General features: G+C 40.8%; 1 protein-coding gene across 1 annotated transcript in view; it reads right to left on the reverse strand.

Annotated features, from left to right (window-relative positions):
• Positions 1-10,590: 10,590 nt before the first annotated feature.
• Positions 10,591-23,070, reverse strand: part of C5H12orf4 (chromosome 5 C12orf4 homolog) — a 49,287-nt gene continuing 36,807 nt past the window's right edge. Inside the window, 3 exon segments of the mRNA XM_042470328.1 lie at positions 10,591-11,305; positions 16,159-16,226; positions 17,375-17,432. Coding sequence (XP_042326262.1) covers positions 11,213-11,305; positions 16,159-16,226; positions 17,375-17,432 — 219 coding nt within the window. The 3' untranslated portion in view covers positions 10,591-11,212.

Below are 23,070 nucleotides of genomic sequence, written 5' to 3' on the forward strand. Positions count from 1 at the left end.
ATTTGTATATATGCAAAATAAACAGATCAGCAAGTTTAGAGGCCGAGGGCATCCCTTTACAAACCACATAATGTGTCTGTTTAGAAAACAAGTCCACCACCACCCAAATGGTGTCTCTGCCCTTACTCGGTGGCAAGTCAGTTATAAAGTCCATAGCAATGTGTTTCCATGGCATTTCAGGAGTGGGCAAAGGGTGAAGCAGACCTGTAGGCTTGCCCACCACAGGCTTGGCTCTAGCACAAACAGGGCAACTCTTTACATAAGCCTCCACATCAGCACGTACACCCTCCCACCAATAAGTGTTGCGTAGTTTGTGCCAAGTCTTCAGATAACCCCAATGTCCAGCAGCCTTAGAATTATGGCACAGCTTCAAAATGTCTTCTCTCATGGAAGCAGGGACATAGATTTTAGAATTTTTTATCCACATGCCTTGAGCATTTTGGGACAATAAGTCCTTGTGGTTCTCTATGTATATGGACAGATATTAATTGATAGATTCCGATAATTAGAAATAATGTTGGAATGGTTATGAGCTTTAATTCTACAATGACTTATTTGGAGTTCAGGAAGTCATATTTTTGTTTAGCTATTTTTCATACATGTCTTCTTTCTTTTTTCCCTTTTCTATTCTCACTTTTTTTTAGTCGAGTATGTAATATATGTTTATGTATTGTAAATGTGATGTTAATGTGATGTGATGTGTTGCCTTTTTTTAACCAATAAATAAATAAATAAATAAACATATTAAAAAAATATGGTGGCTCCCATCGGGGACCACGTAGTCACTCTGACCTACATCTGGGTTGCCACCAAGATGGCGGCCCCCATCTCGGCCCACACAGTCAAGATGGTCACACTCATTGGGGACCACATGGCCAAGGTGGCCGCCCCCATAGGCCAGGGCTAAATGGCCACCCCCTACCGGGCTGGGCACACCATGGTTAGGATCGGCGATCCAAGGCCCCCCCTCGACAGGAAAAGAGCCGTCTCAGTTGCTGGTCGGACCGATCGGAGGGCTCCCGGCCAACGGAGGTTCTTGCTGGAGAAAAGGACTTGGCTACAAGACAAGGGGGGAAACCGCTGGGAGGGTTAAAGGGCCCACCATTTCAGGATGGTGTAACACTGGGGCCGAGGGGCCATGGTCCAGTGAGACCTCCCTGCCCCTGGGAAGCCCTGACAATAGCCGGGGCTCCCTGGGCCAAAAAGGACCTGAGCTAGCATAGCATCTTTGGCCGGAGGGGGTTATTAGTCATGTCCTCCCCTCCGACTGTGTCCAGGGTCCCCATTGTAGGTTCTCCTTCCTCTGACCCTGACCGGGTTGATCAGGAGGACCTGGGCTCGGCAGCTGAAGGGAGGGAGAATCTCTCCTCTGGCTGTGGCCGTGCTTCCACCCCTTGATTGTAGGAGCCTCAGGACAGACATCTGGCAAAGCCGGGGCTGGCCTGGGCTGGGTAGAAGCAAGCTCCCCTGCTGACCTGGCCTCCTTTTCGCCCGCCATTCTTGAGTATAGGAAGGAGAGGGAAGGAAAGATAAACAAAGAGGGAAATAGCTTTTTTAAAAAAAGTAATAAAGAAAGAGGAGGAAGAAGGAAGGAGGAGTAAGCCAGGCAAGTCTGAGGTGTTGGATTTCCAAAATAAATTGAAGGTCTGAAGCAAAAGAGGTTTGGTTGACACAACCAAGCACATCCTACCAGGAGCAAGGCAGGAAGAAGACTGACGCTTCTAGGGGTCGCTCTGCCCTTGGGAGCAGGGCCAGAGCCCTGGCCTTTATTTTTTTCTCCCTGTGTATCAGGAGCCAAGTGGGCGGAGCTACCCAATGTTAGGATGCTCAGCTCCTTCTCTGCTGGGAAAGTGGCATTTCAACCCACCAATGCACAAGAACAACAAAAAGATCATTTTACAAATAATACAAATGATTTATTTGAACTATATACAAAATGGTTTTGAAAATGGAATGTGGGTAGGAGGGAGTATGTGCAGTTGGGGGCTCACAGCTGGGTGAATGCATGTTGTGTCAAGAGGGTGGTCTGGAACACCTGCAGCTGCCCCTCCATGCCAGAGACCCCCTCCTCCAGTTAACAACAGCTGATGGGGAGGTTTATAATGGATATAGATTGGAGTCCACATGGTATAGTGGCTTGAGTGTTGGACTATAGCTCCGGAAACCAGGGTTCAAATCCAGGCTCAGCCATGAAAATCCACTGGGCAAGTCATACTCTTAGCCTCAGAGGATGGCAATGGCAAACTCTGAAAAAAATGCCAAGAAAACCCTGTGATAGGTTCATCTTACGGTCACCATATGCTGGAAATGACTTGAAGGCACACAGCAACAACATGGTGACAAATCCAATAATGATCAGCACAAATTTTGAGTACTGTAAATATCTTTTACAGAAAGATTGAAAACAGAACTGGAAATAATATCATGTTCAACCCATGTTGTCAAAATTATATAATTTTTTTACACATAATCTTTATTTTCATTTATTACATAAAGCTATAATAATAATAATAATAATAATAATAATAATAATAATAATAATTTTATATTTATATTTATTTATATTTACCCGCCTCTCCCTACGGATTGAGGCAGGATTACAGCCAATATCAACTCACAATACATCACAATTACAATGAGATAAAATCAGCTCATCCCTTAAAAACACGCAAATCACAATACAATTAAAAAAAATTATTCTCTCATTTATTATCTTCATGTCTTCATATCTTCTTACCTTCATTCTTCATTCTTGTCTTCTTGGCTTCCAAATTACTCATTTTTCCATATAAAGTTTATCCTTCTCAAATAAATAATACAGTATATAATACGACTTTACATACATAGCTATCTTAGGTTAGAATTATTTTCTTACTTTTTCCTTACTCTTCTTTTCTTTCATCTTATTTTCCTTATATCTGCTCCCTTTATGGCTCTTATTTTCACTTATATATTGTTAATCCCCAAATATCTTTCAGATATTTTAGCACAGGTTCCCATTCTTTCTCCCAATTATCTAAGGTTTTTTTCTTTTTCCAAATCGTTATTTTGTCCATTTTTTAAAATTCTAACATTTTTCTAATCAATTCCTCTATTTTAGGTATCTTTTCTGATTTCCAGTATTTAGCTAAGGTGATTTGTGCTGCTGTTATTAGCTACAGCACCATTCTCCAATGTCTTTTTTCTATGATGTTTATCACTTCTCTGCCTGAGAATTCTAAATACCCCTCCTTAAAACTGCAAATCCCAGAATGCAACAGGAGGCAGCTAGAGGAGTCAAAGTGGAATAGTAGCACTTTAAGAGTATAGTGTGATAAACATCTATATCTGTTTGCAAATCATGTATCATATTAAGGAGGTAGAATTCAGGGGTGCTTGGGAATTTTATGTTTAAGATCTGTTCCATTGCTTTGTCTTTTTATTTCTGGGCATGACCACCAAACGTGGTGATATGACCCAATTTTTATATGGCATTTCCAGCAATTTTTGTCTTGTAAATTATAAATTTTTGCTAACCTTAAGGATGTATAATACCATCAGTTGATAGTTTTAAGATAGATTTCTTTTAGATGTTGTGATGTTGTAAATCTGCTGGATCGTTCCCAAGCCCTTTCCCAGTTCTCAAACAAAATAACATGACCTAATTCCTGTGCCCATTTTACCATAGCATCAGTTACTGTCTCTGTTTCTAATTGTCTTTGTATCAATATTTTATATATATTTTATACCTTCCCTGTGTCCTTACCCCAGATAATTTTATTTATGGGATTTTGTGTTTTGATTTTCCCTTTTCTCATGTCTTCCTTACACTTGGATTTGATCTGATATTCCAACCAAGGTATTTTCCTTCCTAATTCTTCTATTTCTTCTCTAGATCTTATTCTATTCTCTCCTTGTGGTTCTAATATCAATAATTCTTTATACCTTATCCAGTTTTCTGTATTATATCCTTGTCTGAAAAAAGCCTCCTGTGTTGAGATCCACTGTGGTATACCATTGTACATTTTCCCCTTAATTACATTCCATATTTTAACAGTGGCTGCCTTATCACAGGTTTTTAAAATTGTTTATCATCTCTATCTTTACCATATCCTATATATGCATGCCAACCATATTTTAGCCTTACCACATCTAATTCTAATACATTTTTTCCCTTAAATTTTATCCAATTTTGGATCCACAACATCGCACGTGCACCACCACACTTATTGGTATCTTATTTTTAATATGTTCCATTTAAATCTGGCTTTCCCCCCTCCAAACAAATCTTTCTAGTTCTTTATTCCATTCTGGAAAAATCCCATTAATCTTCACTATTGGCAAGTTCATAAACAAACAAACAAACAAACAATCTTGGCAGAATACTCATTTTTATAACCAAAATCCTGCCTAAAAGTGATATATTCAATTTATTCCATCTTCTTAAATCTACACATATTTTTTGCGAAACTGGCTTATAATTGTACTCATATAGGTTAGAATTCTTATCTGATAACCATATTCCCAAATATTTTGCTTTTTTCTTAATTTGAATTCCAAATCTTTTTGTCAATTCTTTTTTTGTCATTTCTTAAATTTTTGGTTATCATCACAGTCTTGGCCTTGTTTATTTTAAATCCAGATATTTGTCCAAATTCATTCAATTCTGGTAATATATGTTCTATCCTTCTTACAGGGTCTTCCAATATTAAGGCCATATTGTCAGCATAAGCTCTTAATTTGGTCTCTTGGCCTTTACTTTGGATTCCTTTTATCTTTTCATTTGCTCTAATTGAATTATTTAATACCTCCAACACCATAATAAATAATAAAGGAGATAGGGAGCAGCCTTGACGAGTTCCTTTGCTTACATCAATACTTGTAGTCTTTTCCCCATTTGCTATCACTTAGATTTTTTTTTATAAATTTGCATAATAGATTCTAAAAAAAAATGCCCATCCCCATTTTCCCCAAAACTTCAAATAAAAACTTTCATCTGACCTTATTAAACGCCTTTTTGGTGTCCAACAATAGTATAGCTGCCTTTTTGTTCTTATTTAAGCGATAGTATTCTATGGTGTTGAATATCATCTTTATGGTGGGTTATAGACCGCCCATTTGGGGCGGTCTGGACCCGCCCCTTCCTGGAGTATCGGGGTTTCAGTGGTTACACCGGCAGCTGCTGAGGCCCCGATCCGCCGCTTTTCGGGTTGCGGGGAAGCAGCAAAACGCCGCTTCCCCACAGCCAGAAAAGGGGTGTCCCTGGGGCTTCAAGCCCCAAGGACACCCCGCGGCGGTGGGGAGAAGAGAAAGGGGCTGCTTGGCCCCTTTCTCCTTTAGTCCGCTGGGCGCAGCCATCTGAAGGCTGCGCCCAGCGGACTAAACCAGGAAGGAGGAAACGGAGCTCCTTCCTACTCTGTGTTCAGGGCGCACTAAGCGCCTGGCACGGAGCAAGGACGTCACGTCTGCACCGCCCCGTCTAGAGGCGGCATGGCCGTGACGTCCTCACGCGCGGCGGCCATATAGAAGGGCAACTGCCGTTTTATGCGTGACGAGCACGCACTAGGGTTGTAACCCTAGTGCGTGCTCGTCACTGCACTAAAGGCCGGTTTGTAACCGGCCCTATGTAGTTCGAAGATTCTCTCTGGCAAGAACCCATTTTGGTCTTTATTTATATAACTCATCAAAATCTGCTTTAGCCTGTTTGCCCATATCCAGATATATATTTTATAGTCATTGTTCATTAGGGTGATCGGTCTGTAATTTGCTACGTCTGTATGGTCTTTTCCTTCTTTCTGTATCAACACATTTGGACTCCCACCATAACATCCTTGTTGTTTCCCTCCCCTTTTTTATCCAGACGCTCTCCACCTGGGTGCCAGTATTGATGTCCTGGAACTCTTCACTGGTGTAACTATCTCTGACATATAGTGCTATTCCTCCTCCTTTCCTGTTTGGCCTGTTTCTCTTAAAAAGGTTGTACCTCTCTATTTCTACATTCCAATTATGAGACTCATCCCACTAGATTTCAGTGATGCCTATTATATCATATTTGCTTTGTTGTACTGGGAGTTTGAGTTCAGCTTGCTTATTTCCCATACTTGTGCATCCATTTCTTTCAGTTTCCTACCAAGTGCCTCGTAATCCCTTTTGATGTTCTGAAGGCCATGCCTTGCAGTATCATTGGTTCCCACATGGACCAAAAGGAATGGGTATTGGTCAGTAGACTTGGCCAGTCTTGTCAGCCTCTCTGTCACATCACATATCTTTGCCCGGGGAAGACAACACAGCTCTTGAGACATCTTGTCAGACCTACAAATCATTGCTTCTGTACCCCTCAGCAAGGAGTCCCCATTATGACCACACACCTGCTCCGAGGCTTAGCAGCGACTGTTCCCTCTGGTGGAACTCTCAGGCTCCCCTGCTCTGTCCATGCTGCTCTTCTTCATCCTCCTTGGTAAGGGAAAGAGCTTCAAATCGATTCTCTAGCTGCAAGCTCCCAGAACAATCCCTTCTTGACCTACTTCTCTGTGTGACATTCCGCCAGCTGTCTGCCTCCTGTGTATGATGTTTATCACACTATGCTCTTAAAGAGGTACTATTCCAGTGTGACTCCTCTAGCTGCCTCCTGTTGCATGCTGGGATTGGCAGTTTTAAGGAGGGGTATTTAGAATTCTCAGGCAGAGAAATTCAGCTCCTTAAAACTGCCAGTCCCAGCATGCAACAGGAGGCAGCTAGAGGAGTCACACTGGAATAGTAGCTCTTTAAGAGCATAGTGTGATAAACATCTATGTGAAGTGACCTCCTCCATTCCAGCAACTTCCTCTGTGTGATACTCATCCAAGATTGTTAGTTCTGTCCAGGAAATCCTCTTGCTCCTTAATATGCTGAAGTGTAGCTACTCTGGACTCCAGCTGCTGTACTTTCTCCTCCAAGAGTGCTACCAACTTGCACTTGGTGCATGTGAAGTTCTTCACATTTGTAGGCAAGAAGGCAAACATCCCACAAGTGTTGCAGGTGTCTGTAGCGGTTCCGTCAGTGTCCATACTGAAAAGTCTTAAGAAATTACTGGAACAGGGACTGTGGGCTTCCTCCTAAAAACACCAATATTAAAGCCCCTGATGTTTCACCAATTTCTGGCACTGAGCTCAATCAACTCAGCCTCTACTGTAGTTCTCCTTGGATGAAAAAGAACAAGCACACTCTCTCACTCAAAATGGCTGCCCAGCTACTTCTCTCCTCCTCCTCCTCTCTGTAGCAGGAACCTTGGGGTAATCTACACTTGGTTAAGTTGGCTATTTGGTCTCTACATCACCTCTTTTATTAACCTAGTCTGAGTAAGATTAAAGATCACATTTGGGTATAGTCCCTCCCTAGAACATGCAATCCAGGATACCATAGGCCAGTGTTGGCTGCTGTGTAATATATATCCCGCTCTTTTCTCAGGACTGCGACTCAGAGCGGCTTCACAGCATTAAAAACAAACAAACAAACAGTACAATGAAAAACATTTAAATATAAATAAATAAATGACTTACAGTCGGCCCTTCTTATACACGGATTTTTTATACACGAATTCAAGCATACACGGTTTGAAAATGTTCCAAAAAAGTATAAATTTACCTTGATTTTCCATTTTTTTATAAGGGACACCATTTTGCTATGTCATTATATTTAATGGGACTTGAGCATACACGGATTTTGTTATACACGGGGGATCTTGGAACCAAACCCCAGCGTATAACAAGGGTCCACTGTACATTAAAAAGAATGATTAAACTAGTCCAACATTCCAGCCTGTCCTTATAGTAATTCCTTTATTGCCTGTTTGAACAGGTAGGTCTTCACCTGCCATTGGAAAGCTCTCAAGGAGGGAGCCGTTCTTATCTCCCTGGGCAGGGAGTTCCAGAGTCTAGGGGCAGCCACCGAGAAGGCCCTCTCTCATGTCCCCACCAACCGTGTTTGTGAAGGTGTTGGGATGGAGAGAAGGGCTTCTCCAGAGGATCTCAGAGTCCGAGCCGGTTCATACCAGGAGAAACAGTCTGCCAAATAGTGTGGACCTGAGCCATGTAGGGCTTTGTAGGTTATAACCAATACCTTGAATTGTGCCCGGAAAGAAACTGGCATTCAATGAAGCTGTTTCAACAGGGGAGTTGTATGGTCTCTGTAATCTGCCCGTTAACAGCCTGGCAGTGGCTCTTTGAACCAGTTGAATTTTCCGAACACGTTTCAAAGGTAGTCCTATGTAGAGCCCATTACAGTAGTCCAAACGGGATGTAACTAAGGCATGTACAACTATGTAAGGCTAAGGCTACCCCCCACCCCCACTGCACCTGCTCCCACAGTTTTTTTTAATTGGTCTCTCTTCAATATGACATCCCTTCAAGTATTTAAAAAGGGCTATCATATTACCTCTTAACCTTCTCTTCTCCAGGCTAAACATCCCCAGCTCCCTAAGTCGTTCCTCATAGGGCATGTTTTCCAGACTCTTCACCATTTTTTTTAAATTGGTCTCAAACAGCCTTTAGGGGATATGGGGGCAGTTTCAGCATGGGAAGCAGTGGCTTAGTGGTTAAGTAGCTGATTCTGAAGATTGGCAGTTTGAGGCCCAAGTGCTGTGTGATGGATTTCAACTCCCATCACTAGTCCCAGCTTCTGCCAACTCAGCAGTTTGAAAGCATGCAAATGCAAGTAGATAAATAGGTACTACTTTGGTGGGAAGATAACAGCGTTCAGTACAGCCATACTGGCCACATGACCACCAGAGTCATCTTTAGACACTGGCTTCATTGGCTTGGTAACAGAGATTAGCACTGCACTACTGTCAGTTACAACTAGACATTCATGTCAAGCAGAAACTGTTACCTTTACCTTTTTTTCAGCATGTTTATGCTGAACACAAAGGAAAGTAAATAGAATTCACTTCCTATTTTGAAAGTGGCTTCTTTAGGCATAAATTAACCCAGGGGGACTCCAAAACCTGCTGGAAGGCATTTTGGGGCAGGTGGCCCAGGGGCCTCCAAACATCATGAAAATGTCCTCTATACTGTACCTATATATAACATTTTTTGCAAAACTGGTGGGGTTTTTTTTGTTTTTGTTTTTGTAAAAGAAGAAGAACAACAACAACAACAACAAATGAACGAAGTCCAGTGTGTCTCTGGGGATCACATGGCCCCCGGGCCAGAATTTACCCGCCCCCGGCCTAGGCCCACAGGCAACTTCTACATTCATCTCCTGTGATAACCTCACAAGCAGAGTTCTTTCTGTTATATTTATGTCAGTTTTCTTGAACTATACAGCTTCAATCCATTCTGTCCCTCATGTACTCAAAATTAGCCTGTTGCCTATAGCCCCAAGACAGCCTCTTCCCAAGTTCCTTATTTCCTCCCTGCTCTTTATTGTGTAAAATGTAACATCCCACTGTCATCTGGTCAGGCTCTCTAACATTATTAGGAACAGTCTGCTTGTAAATGGTGGGCATCTGATTAAGTGAGACCACAAGTTTTGCATGTGAATGTGCATAAAGAGAATGCCGGTCCTGCGTGCCGAAATAGCCCAGACCCTTTCTACTACTACTACTACTACTACTACTACTAGTGATGACCACTGTCATCTGACCCATCATCTACTGCCATATACAGTCCATGAGGCCAAAATGTACACCCTTGTTCTCACTCTCACTTGTTGTAAACTGGAAGAAAGGCAGGATATAAATAATATAAAATAAAATAAACCTTCCAGATTCAGATGTAGTATCAATGATGTTTTAGCTGGTACAACAATATTTTCTTGCTTAAGTCTCTGATAGATAGAATCAACAGCACTTTATTGATAGCTCCAGAATCAGACATGTGCCCCACTCAGCTTCTTAGCTGAGACTGACCACACCCTCCCAAAGACAAAGTAACAGAATCCCCAAAGGCCAAAAACCCCTCCCCAGCAGAAACCCGCCAAGCGAAGCCCCTCCTGATTCCCACAGAAGTGAAAGCACATTCCCAGCTCTGAGCGCTCGGAGAGCCAGGCCTTCAAGGCCACTAGATAAGACACCTGGCCCTGCTATGCACTACTATCACTATCTACTCTTCTACTGCAGCTAAAGCCCCATCATCCCCCCACTACTATACTACAAACACTATCTGGTAGAATACTAACAGGATTCTAACAGTCTCACATCTATTTCCATATCTGTTACTGACAATAACTGTAGTAGACATCTACACTCTTTTTCCCAGAGGTTTTATTGCTGTTATACAGTCCAGTGCATCAACTTACCTAGGTTGCTTTAGCTAATTTTCCATTAATTCTAACTATGCAGCAACAACACTACCCAATGATATACAGTGCACCTGTGCCATACGCAGGCGCACTAGATGCAGCTTCCAGCTTACACAGAAGTTGCACGGCAATTAAAGTAATGGTGTATGCACCTGTGGCTCCTGCACTGCTCCGAGCCATGAGCATGCACCCCATTGTTTTTAATGGGGTATGAGCATATGCAGATTTCCCCTTATGTGGGGGGATCCGGAACAGATTTCTGCATAAGGGGAGGGCCCACTGTAGTAGGAAAATGTACCATGTCATTTAGCAGGAAACATGAACTTTGCAGAGTTCACAAAAGCAGCCTTGTGTATTTTAAACATTAGTTCCAGTTAACATGTGCTTAGGACAGTAACCCCTGTTTTGGAGCAAGAGAAGTAGGTTAGTTGTAACCATTTCTACACAAAGCATGTAAATACACAAAATGTCAAATCTCTATATAAACCATACAAAAGGTTTATGTCAATGGAAGCAAATCTAAAGCACATTACACATATTAGTTTACTGGGATATAAGGATACAAACACTAAGGTTTTTTTTAGAACTCTCTCATTCTTAACACAATTTTTACTGTTTTTCACAAGTTGCTTCAAACCCTGGAGGACTCTCAAAGCAGCCTTTAAAATGCAGGAGGGACTGAAGCCAATAGAGTACTTTTACTTTTTTTATTAGTAACGGCCCACTGTTCCTCATGTAAGCATGCTGCAATTGTCTTTAGATTCCAGCTTTTGTTAGGAACTTCTGCTATAATCACATCCAAGCTAGTGCAACTTTCAATTTCTTGACAAGTGAGCGTCGTGTGACAGCAGCTGAACTTATCCCACTTCCTGGTACTATAGGCGGCTGATGTTTCATGTATTAAGATTAAATTTGTGTTGACTTCCTGCAGCTCCTCTCCAGAGTATTCAAGAACTCAATGTTTAGATGTCAGAGTGAGTGTAGATGAGACACGGAAAATCTGTGGCAACATATTACTGAGCTGGTAAAACATTTCTTCAGAAATACTCTGTAAAAATGAAGGGGGGGGGGGAGAGAATGAATGTTTTCTTGTTCTCTACACCTATGCAAGCCAAACCTGTGAGTTTTACTCTTTTAAATTCACACAATAACAGCATGTGTTGGGAGACCACACTGAGGTGTGCTGGGGTTAAATAAAGATTATGGTGGTTCTTGATACTCCAGGATGTGTGATTCTGCTCTTCACTGTCATGCTCCCCTAATACTGCTTCTTCCGTTTTGGTACTCATCCTCATCTGTCGTACAGCATTTGTAGTATCCTTTTCTTGGCTATTTACCATGGTACAAGGCAGTTCCCTTATGTGTGTTCTGTGCTTTAAAAACCCCACACTTGTAAAATTATGGGTAATTGTCATTGATGCAATCATTTTGTTTCCCACTATTCAGGAGAAATTGAGTAGTTCATATGACTATAGTTCATAGGGCTTGTCTCCCAGTCTCTTCCAGTCACCATTCCCTTTAGGTCCATCTATTCAAGGAGTATTGACCCTCCCCCCCTCACCATTCCCTTCTCCTTTTGTGTCGTGTCTTTTAGATTGTAAGCCTGAGGGCAGGGAACCGTCTATTATCCCCTCTGTTGTAAACCGCTCGGATTCCCAGTGATTGGGTGGTATATAAATAAAACCTATTATTATTATTATTATTATTATTATTATTATTATTATTATTATGTTCTATTTATGCATTCTGCTCTGTACACCATAACAAGCAGGAAGAGGAGGAAAGCGAAGCTCTGCAACTTCTTAGGTTCCTCCTACCAATAAGTAGATGCTGTGTCAAAGGACTATGATAACATCATGAACTTAAATCTAGTAAGATTTAACTGTTAAATCTTCTGTTAAACATCCAGGCTGAAAAATATTTAATTACTTATGAATGTCATTTTGATCTTTTGCCACTTTTAAAGAAAACACATAGTTTTCCAGTAGCTCATGGCTTCACTAGAATGGGGATCACAAGGAAAAATATTTGGCCTTATTAAGAACCAGTCAGATGCACACACACTAAATTATGATGCAATATCTTTCATTCTTCAATTACAAAATAATTACACAATTATAATTGTTAGAATGTACTATGTAAAACACAATCCTCTTGTGAGGAAAAACCATCAACATATAGGAGTTCCTATTATGGTATTCTCAGAAAACTAAATGAAGATAAGAGCTGTTCAACTATGGAACATGCTGCCTTGGAGTGTGGTGGAATCTCCTTCTTTGGAGGATTTTAAGCTGAGGCTTGATGGCAGCTGTTGGGGGTGCTCTGATTGTGAGTTCCTGCATGGCAGGGGTTGGACTGGATGGCCGTGGTGGTATCTTCCAACTCTAGGATTCTATGATTATATATCAAACACATTTCATTCTTTTCATGAAATAAAATCTATTCGTTTTATATATACAGGTATTCTAATTTACTAGTCAGTTCCATGAAACAGTGGACACAGAGTAAGTATTTCCTCAATAAATATAAATCTAATATGCTAATAGAGAACTTATTATATGTACTATTTTAATTAGTGTTTCAAAAGAAACTGTGCCTTGAAAGTGTCATTCCCATGATGAGGAGTGATACTACTGTTAACAAGTAATGTTAAAAATACCAATCCAATATATTTTTGGATAAAAACAATCTTACCTAATAGGTTATAGGCCGTGCATTTTAAAATAGATATTCATAATCAGTTATTTCTATCACACTATTTCTAAAATACAGGAGTGCTTTCTAGAAAAAGTGTTGTCCCCCCCTTTTTTTTTTGGAATAGAGAGGCAAAGCAGATTCTGAAACACCTTGCCACATATGACTTGTCACTTGACCTCTGCTAGAATTTGAAATGCGATGGAACTATAACTCCTGTTTGGGGTACATGTGAGTAACTGTTGGCTTTTTCCCCCTTCAAATTTTCTTTCCCCGCATAAAGAAAGGGCAGACTGTAGTTATACTGTTTGAGATTTTTGCTTTGCTCTCATTATTCTACCCACCTGACCTATTATGACGACCCTGAAAGAACCCCACCCGACTATGATAAGACGGAAATAGACAGCAAGCTAACTTTTAGCAATAGTAGTGATATTGTGGTATTGTGATTTTACTGAATATGTTATAATGTGTATGTTTTTATGCTGTGATCCCACCTCGATCGGCAGGGAGAGGCGGGAAAATATAAATAAAAATTTATTACAGTATAAGTAATCTGTCATATAAACCATGATAAATAGGATACATAGAAATAATGCCGCTAACAATGACTTGTTTATATGCTCCTTACATATACAATACGCAGACTTCTGCTGGATGTTTGCATATTAACTCTTTTTTACTTAATTGCTAGCATGATTGATAGATAGTATGGGTCTAATTGCTCTTGGACTGAGAAGTCCCACATTATCAGCAAATTAGCACTGCCTGCTGAAAACCTATGTAATGAGTGTGTGAACTGAGTGATACAATTTTTTTATCTTCTCTGTAATACTTAGAATCATACACTTACTGAAAACTATTTATTAATTTTAATTTATGCAAATTTTAAATTTACTAAATTGCATGGAACAACACTTTTCTCCACATTTACATAATCTGTTAGAGCCTGTAGTTCCATCAATAAACTTTGTGAATTTGGAGTTCAACATTACTAGTTATCAATGTTCATTTTGTTTTTTATAGGGTTTGAATATCCTTTCTATTTTAGCATCCTGCTTCAGTGACCAAGGAAGGTATCTTCCCTCTGAATGACTGTCTGAGGTCAGCAATGGATTGGATGAGGGAAAATAGACTTAAGTTGAATCCAAATGAAGTGGAGGTACTCGCTATAGAAAACCCTGCACTGGGTATGGAGATTTGTTCACCAGTCCTGCATGGGATGACACGTCCCCTAAAGGACTGTGTCCACAGACTGGGGGTACTTCTGGATTCGTTACTTCAGCTGTCTTCCCAGGTTGATGTGGCAGATAGGAGTGCCTGTTATCAGCTTCGGCTGATACGCCAGCTGCGACCCTACCTGGAGCAGAGGGACCTAGAAACAATTGTACATTCACTGGTAACCTCACATCTTGATTTCTATAATGTGCTCTACATGGGGCAACCCTTGTGCCACGTTTGGAAGCTGCAACTGATTCAGAATATGGCAGCCAGGTTGGTCACGGGTAAAGCTAAATTCGACCCTATTACACATATATTGAAATCTCTTCATTGGCTGCCTATTAGCTTCCGGGCTCAGTACAAGGTGTTGGTTATTATCTATAAAGCCCTACATTGCTTGGGTCCAGCATACTTGAGGGACTGCCTCCTCCCATACAATCCTTCCCATGTACTTATGTCCTCTAGGAGGAGCCTACTTCAGCCAAAGAAAACCAGGCTCGTGGTGACTTCCCAGAGGACCTTTTCAGCTGCTGCTCCTAAAACATGGAATGACCTGCTGGAAGAGATCTGCCATATTACATCTTTGGAGGCGTTTACAAAGGCGATAAAGAAGGATCTCTTCTGGCAGGCCTTTCCAGACTAACCTCCAGCTGAATTAACCAAATTGATTCATTCACTCTTTCACCGTCTCTCCTGATGGTCTCTTGAAATAATTCGACCTGTGTCCTTAGTTACAAATTTGTAACTAAGTACACTGTACTGGGGATATTGTATTGTGTCTTGATGTTTATGTGTAATTTTAGCAGAAGGAGGGAGGGTTAAGGGAATTAGGGAAATTTTATTATTGTCTGTATATCTGTTTTATTGGACTGTTGTTACCTGCCTAGAACCCGAAAGGGAGAGGCGGGATATAAATAATAATAATAATAATAATAATAATAATAATAATAATCCATTTCAGTTATACATCCTTTACAACACGAGCAGAAATCAATTTTTTAGTAACCATAGTTCAATCACAATATGTTAAAACTTTTTAAGTAACATTAAAATGGGAACATCACTTGAGAAGGCTGCCATTTTATATAACAGTAAGTCACACTGTGCTATGTAAAGAAAGCAGCATTTTGATTTCTCAGACTTTGAGCTGAAGTCCCATCACAGATGCAATTTGATTTACTAGTGATTATGTCACACATACAGGTCTAAGTATCTATCAGTGACTGCCTAGTGAGTCATACTGACATACTGGAAGCCACCTCCCATCTCTTCTGGCTGCAGTTCTGGCCATTTTGGGTTTTTTTGGAAGGAGAGAGTTTGGGGGCAAAGTTTGGGAGGGGAAAGTTAAGGGGCTCTGAGAAACTGGGGAAACAAACTGTCACATTTGTGGGAGCTTTTGGCTGGTTTTGAGTGAATATAAATACATACAGTGGTGCCTCGGGTTACGAAATTAATTCGTTCCGCGGCCGCTTTCGTAACCCGAAAGGCTTCGTAAGCCGAAAAACCCATAGGCGCTAATGGGGAAAAGCCGCGATTCCGTGTGAAATAGCGCCGAAAAGCACCAAAAATTTTTTCGTAACCCAAAAAAACATTCGTAACCCGGAACAATTATTTCCTATGGGATTTTTTCGTATCCCGGAAATTTCGTAACCTGGGTATTTCGTATCCCGAGGAACCACTGTATTTAGTGTGTCTGGGGGCATCACGGGTGGGATGAGGTCAGGGCGCACAGGACTCCCAAGGGCTACAAGCTAAAATAGCTGTATAAAGATTTGAATTCATATCAGACATTTTATTGTAATAACCATAGTTCCATTTGCTTATTTTTTGTGTTAAAAAGCCCTCAAGAATATCAGTAGTAACAGTGTGGGATTGAAAGTCTCTTAATGTCTGAACAAACATTTTCAACCGTTTTTTAAAAATTGGACAACCACTGGCCCTTTTCTCTTATTGTCTGTATAACAAGTTAAATAATAACAAACAAACCTGTGGTACCAGGAATTGTACAGTCCGAGAAATCCCTCCATCCCAAGAAGCCATTTCCATCATGAATCCTAGATAGCAAAAGTCACCAGGAAACAATCAGGAAACACTGATTGTTTTCAGAAGGTTCAAGCATCAACAGCATAAAAAGAACAATTATGAGAGCCAACCTAATTTATTTAACTGTGTAGTCATTTTAAAATATATCAAAAGACAAAAATGTAAAAGTGTAATTCAGTTGTTACTGCCAGCAGCCCTTGGGGAAGAAATGGACTTTTCTTTTGTTTCTATCTGCAGTTTTGCAAGATGACCTATATATAGTCATCATTTGAGTTATGGAAAGAGATGGAATGTTGGTGATTAAGTGCATCTCATTAAAAAAGGTAATAAGGATTCAGTGTGAAAGAATGTTGCTCTTGAAAATTACAGAGAAAATTTGGGGTGCACAATACTTATAGAAAAAATGTTTTTCTTGCTTTGAGAGTTTTTCTTCTCCTCTCACTCCTCTTTTTAAGGAGCTCACAATCCTCCTCCATGGAGTGTACAATACCTTCAGCATGTTTAGCCTCGCAGCAATCCTGGTGATCAATCCATGGTCACCTAGTGGGCTTCAAGGCTGAGCTTGTTTTGTACTGCAGATCTACCTAGTCTAAATTCAATGCTACAATATACTGGTTCTCAGAATATGCAACAATGAAGCAAATCATACTGGAGTTGAATATACAAAACTACATAAATGTATGGCCAACCCATTTAGCTCTGTGCTACCTGTTCAAATTAGTAGCAGGTATCCAAGGACTCAGACAGTCCCCCTCCCTTTTCAGCCCTACTATTTGACTATGGTAAAGTCTGCCCTGGCCTTATGTGGACTTTGCATACGCTGCTTTGAGAGTATACGGTCTACGGGCAGCAAGGGGGGGAAATGGTGTGTGCTCCATATGGGAGCACACCACCATAACAATTAATGGGACTTGAGCACAGGCAGTTTTCCCCATATGCGGTGTGTGTGTGTGTGTGTGTGTGTGTGTGTGTGTGTGTGTTCCAGAACAGATCCCCTGCATATGGGGAGGGAAGACTGTATAACAAGAAATGCCAAGTACTGTGAACCTGGAATCTTCTGCTTTCAATGTTCAAGCACTAAACAATGGCCATTCCACCATAGTGAAAAGAACTTTTATACTGCATAATTAATAAATAATCATGAGACGATTTTACTAACCTTTTACACACTTAAATACAAGCTCTGCTCTTTTCAGACACCAAGATATAGTCATTTCCTTAAAAGAAAAATATTAGAAATAAGCTAGGAAGACATGAAGCAAGTGAGACAAATAAGCCATTATGACAAGTACCTTGATTGCTTTGGGATTTCAAAAAGTTTATTCATATTATTTTGGGTGCTATCCCATGTTTCTCACTAGTTGTCTACTCATTACTCATTCTCTCTTTTCCCCATTCCACTAACACTTCTGGAGAGCCTCCTTTCATCTAACTCTGTCAAAATGCACTAATTCTAATTTTATTTAAACTACCTGTTTTCTTCATGTGCTAAGTTCTCATATTCTAAAAGTAAGTGACCAAATCATTCTAAGAGACTGCTAACAAATGACTCCCTAAAAGTTTGTTTATTTCTATCTTGCCTTTGTCCCCAAAGGGACCCAAGGCGGCTCACAATAACAGTTTAGTTTTGGGATCTCAAAGCAAGATCTGCCTCTGCTCATAATTTAATAATAATTTAATAATTTGTTTTATTTATATACCGCTATTCCAAAGATCATAGCGGTGAACAGCAAGTAAGCCAATTAGCAAGTAAGCTAATTTGCCCCCAACAGTCTGGGTACTCATTTTAGCGACCTCGGAAGGATGCAAGCCTGAGTCGAGCTTGGGGCCTTTTGCTGGTTTTGAACTCGCAACCTTGTGGTTTTGAGTGAATGGCTGCAGTACAGGCATTTAACCACTGCGCCACCAGGGCTCCACTGCGCCACCAGGGCTAAATCTTGCCTTTGGTGGGCTAAATCTTGCCTTTGGTGTCTTGGAGTCTATCTGCTTAAGAGTTTGCCTTATTACTACATCAGACATTATATGGCGTCAGAAACTGGTGTACAGTGCACCCTTACTTTACGTGGGGGATCCGTTCTGGACTCCCCCGCATAAAGCAAATACCACCTATGCTTGAGCCCCATTTAAATGAATGGGGCTTGTGCATGTGGTGGTGCAGTGACGCGTTCCCCATTCATCCCTATGGGACGTGCTGTCCCTTCTCCCTGCACGGCTTTTAGCATATGCTGAAAGCTGCGTAAAGCGCACCTGCGTATGATGCAGGCACATTGTAGAATCTTCTTTATTGCAGCTGGCAGTTTGTTTTTTCTAACTGAAGATATGGGCTCATTCTGGTCTCTACCTCCCCTTGTTTGGCAAGGTAATTTGGGTGAGAATTGGAGGCACTCTGAAGAAGCTTTCCAATTATATCTCACTGCTGCTGGATTTGAAAATATTGCAAAGATAGCAAATAGCTATCATATTATATTGGGTGGGGGGATATCATATTACAGCGCGCCCACGGCATATGCAGGCGCACTTTACGCGGACTTGAGCATATGCGCTCAAGCCGCAGGGGTGCGCATGGGGTGGAAGGGGCAGCACGTCCCATTCAATTGATTGGGCGCGCACGCCCGTTGCGCCCCGTGCGCCATCGCGCTGCTGTGCACGAGACCCATTGTTTCCAATGGGGCTTGAGCATAGGCGGAATTCGCCTTACGCGGAGGGATCCGGAACGGATCCCCGCATAAGGCGAGGGCCGACTGTATATTGGGTGGGGGGGAGGAGAAGACATGTCTTTATATGATGCTTTTATTTCCCCTGAGGAAAATCCAAGAGAACGCAAGAGGTTTTAGAAAAATGTAGAAGCCATTTTCTACCCTGTAATAAAATTGTTTTTGAAACATGTTCTGGAAACATGTGTAGCACCCAGAAGTCACCACTGAACAATGTGTTTCTGAGTTTAAAATGAAATTCACTAGTTGTGAATTTAGTGCTGTTAGCAAATACATGCTGAGAGATACAAGTGTGTTCAGCATGAAAGAGGAGATGGAAAGACTGACCTAAAGAGTAAGAGACCAAGACACAGAGCAATGGATTCAAATTGTAGGAAAAGAGATTCCTCCACCACATTAGGAAGAACATTGCAACAGTAAGAGCTGTTCGAAAGTAGAACACATCCCCTTTGAGTGTGCTGGAGTCTCCTTCTTTGGAAGTTTTTAAACAGAGGCTTAATAGCCATCTGTAGGGAGTGCTTTATTTTGTATTCCTGCACTTGATGGCCCTTGAGCTCTATTCCAACTCTGTGATTATATGATTTTCCCATGGTACTCAATTCTCATCTGGTTTATGTGGATCCATATGTATGCTGTTAACCCAGTGAACTAAATCCAACATCTCACAAGCTTGACTACCTAAGAATGGAATTACTGAGCAGTCTGTTACATAAAACAATAATTTAGCCACTTATTTTGAAGTGTAACATTCAAACACAGTGGTTCACGATGTTTGTATTCTTCCCACCGTAAGTTGCAAAAACTACATCACTCTTAATCATCACCTTCTTGCTTGGTATCTTACAGCACAGTCCTCCCTCCATTCTCACGGTTTTGGAAACCACGTCCCGTGCTTATGCGTGAGGGGCGAATGGAGGGGGAAATAAGGGGCGTGGGCCTGAGGCACACGCATACACACTCCCACACCCATGAGCCTAAATTTATAGAATCATAGAATTGTAGAGTTAGAAGAGGCAACAAGGGCCATCCAGTCCAACTGCCTGCCATGCAGGAACTCTCAATCAAAGCATTCCCAACATGTCAAACAGCTCTTACTGTCAGGAAGTTCCTCCTCATGTTGAGGTGGAATCTCTTTTCATGTAGCTTGCATCCATTGTTCCATGTCCTGTTCTCTGGAGCAGCAGAAAACAAGCTTGCTCCCTCCTCAATATGACATCCCTTCAAATATTTAAACAGGGCTTGAATATATTTGAAACTCCATTTTTGTGGAGGGAGGGGGTCTGGAATGGATCCGCCGCAAAAACAGAGGATTGACTGTCCATCATTCAAATCACCAATAAAGATGTTGAATAGCACTAACCAAGGACAGTGCATGTGGCACTCTGCTAGTTACTTCTCTCCAGGATGTTCCATACCCTTTGGGTTCAGTTGTTCTTCCAATTACAAATCCATCTGACAGTTGCATTGTCTAGCCCACATTTTACAAGCTTTTTTGGAACGATATCATTGGGGACCTTGCCAAAACATTACTGAAATAAAGCTATATTACATCATTCCCTTCATCTAACAAGCTAGTGATTTTATCCAAAAAAAGGAGATCAGATTACTTTGGCATGACTTGTTTTTGAGAAACCTGTATTCACTTTTAGTGATCATTGCATTCCTTTCTAGGTACTTACAGGCTGTCTAATTATCTGCTCTAGATTCTTTCCTGATATTGATGTCAGGCTGATTGGGTGTTAATTATTTCAGTCCTATTTAAAAAAAAAAAAAGGACAAAATATTCCCTCTTCTAGTCTGCTGGTACTTGTCCTGTTCTCCAGGAATTCTCAAAGATTATTGCCAGTGGTTCTGAAATCACTTCTGCCTGTTCTTTTAATACCCTTGGTTGTAGTTCATCTGGCCTTGAGGACTTGATTTCATGTAGAGTAGCCGCATATTCTTGTAGTACCTCTTTACCTATTTTGTGCTGCATTTCCAGTACTGCATCACCTGCTTCATTTCCCCCAGGTTGATTACTGTTCTCTTTTTCAGAGAAGACAAGAGGCAAATAAAATGCTGAGTAGTTCTGCCATTTCTTTGTTCCCTGTCAGCATCTTACCATCTTCTCCAAGCAGCGGCCCTACCATTTCCTTGCTTTTCCTTTTGCAATGGATGATTGGGTATAGATATTTTTAAACATGACAATTCTCCTTTTCCTGTGGTATTTGATTAGTTCCCAAATATGCAAATTATTAAGTTTATCTGTAAGACTACAAGAATAGTGATTGATAAGATTTAAATCTATGTTTGCTCACCAAACCAAGGACTTATAAAGAAGGTAGGAAATGCATGTGTGGATCTGCATTTGGCATTGTTGGAATATCGAGATACACCAGTTGCCTTACTTGCCTGCACAAATGTTAATGGGAAGATGCCAAGAAGTAAATTATGGGGCATAATTTACTATGCCCCATAATTCCTACTTATGTACATCAGAACCTATAGCAAGTCCAGGATAGACAGAAATTTTCTATGACTGAACTGCAACGTATCTTCAACTATTACAAGAAGGAGATTTAATATGGATGGAATCTAAGCACTGGAAGGAAGGATAGCTTTCAGCTGTTGTTACAGAAAAATGTCAGCAACCACATTCCTATCAACAGAGGACTTTAGAAGGCAAAGTATATCAGCATAATAGGTGACAGTAAGGTCCACAAAGGCAAGCACCTGAAAGTACTGGTTACATAGTACTCAACCAAATGCTCAACCTGCTGAGTTTCCTGGTGCTCTCTTAAGTGACAAAGGAGAGACAAATGATCAGCATGCTTGATCTTATGACAAACATGTACCTGCAGCAGTAGATAGGCATTTTGTGTATATGTCAGGACAGGTCTGTGTTTTGTCAGAAAAAAATGTTCCTTGAGGAAGGACAGTGGTAAAGACTATCATCAATAGTGGTTTAGAGATGTGAAAGGCTAGAAAAAAACAGGAATATTTTTTGGGGAAAAACCCTCCCCTCATTTTTCCCCCTGAAGCTTTTGTTGTTGTCCCCCCCCCCCCAATGAAAGAATTGAAAATCAGAAGAAATTTGATTATGGAATGTTTTATTTTAGCATGATGAATAAATCTTTAAGACAAGAATAAATCATTTCTAAAATCTATGTACACTATCAGATTATTCTAATTTCTGTGTAGCGAATGAGGAGGACAAGCAAGTCCTAGGTTATAAACTGAACCTTTCAGTGAAAGAGCAAGATGTATTTGTTCCTTTAGGGGGCACTGAAAGAATCTGGTCTATATTTGGAAATGCTCACACTAAATCAAGCTATAAACTGACATAGTTCGGCCAAGTACTGATGACCTCTGACCCTCTGATAACAGTTTTAATTGTTTGTATTTTTTAAAATATTTGTGCGATATGCATATGTATGAGAAATACAGTATTTTAATGTGTTCTATGAGGTGTATACTTTGTTGTTTTTTTTATGAAAGGGAGATGTGGTGTAATGTCTCTTTAAAGCAAAGCTGCTTTGTCTGAGGCTGTATAATGGGCTGAAGGTTTGACAGACTCCTGAGTTTGTCAGACTTCATTCAGAATGTTTGGCTGGGTTATGTGAAAAAAATAAATCTTGCCTCTACTGTCTTGAAGCTTTATCAGCTTATCAGCCTTTTTGCAAAAGCAGACATTACAGGGGAGCATTCTGCCATTCTATTCAGAGAAAAGGATGGTTCCCCTTTTGATAAAAGTTATAAGTACTTCTTTGAGTAGAGTGGCATCAAGACTTTTTGAATGGCTAGGTGGGAAAGTGGCAGTGGGCAGGGGCGGTTGGAATCCTGAGCCAGCGCTCTCTGCAGAATGCATCCTAGAAGCCTTGTGCTAAGTTCTACCCTTGACTTACCCATAGCTCATATCAAAAACCATAATCCCCCCCAACCCTGCCGTCAATCTATACATGATGTTGACTTATAGACAAGTGCTTTTAAAAGATGACTGCAAGTGTCAGGGCTGTGCATCTCAAGAAAAAATACATTTATGCTTAGGCAACATAAAAGATCACTGTCCTCTATACAAACCTAGCCAAATTTTAAGACCTCTATGTCCCACCACCATCTTCAGCACATTCACCAAAAATGCAAGAAGATGACTTTTCAGCAG

This window comes from Sceloporus undulatus, chromosome 5 (assembly GCF_019175285.1).
Source record: "Sceloporus undulatus isolate JIND9_A2432 ecotype Alabama chromosome 5, SceUnd_v1.1, whole genome shotgun sequence".
Classification (NCBI taxonomy): Eukaryota; Metazoa; Chordata; class Lepidosauria; order Squamata; family Phrynosomatidae; genus Sceloporus; species Sceloporus undulatus.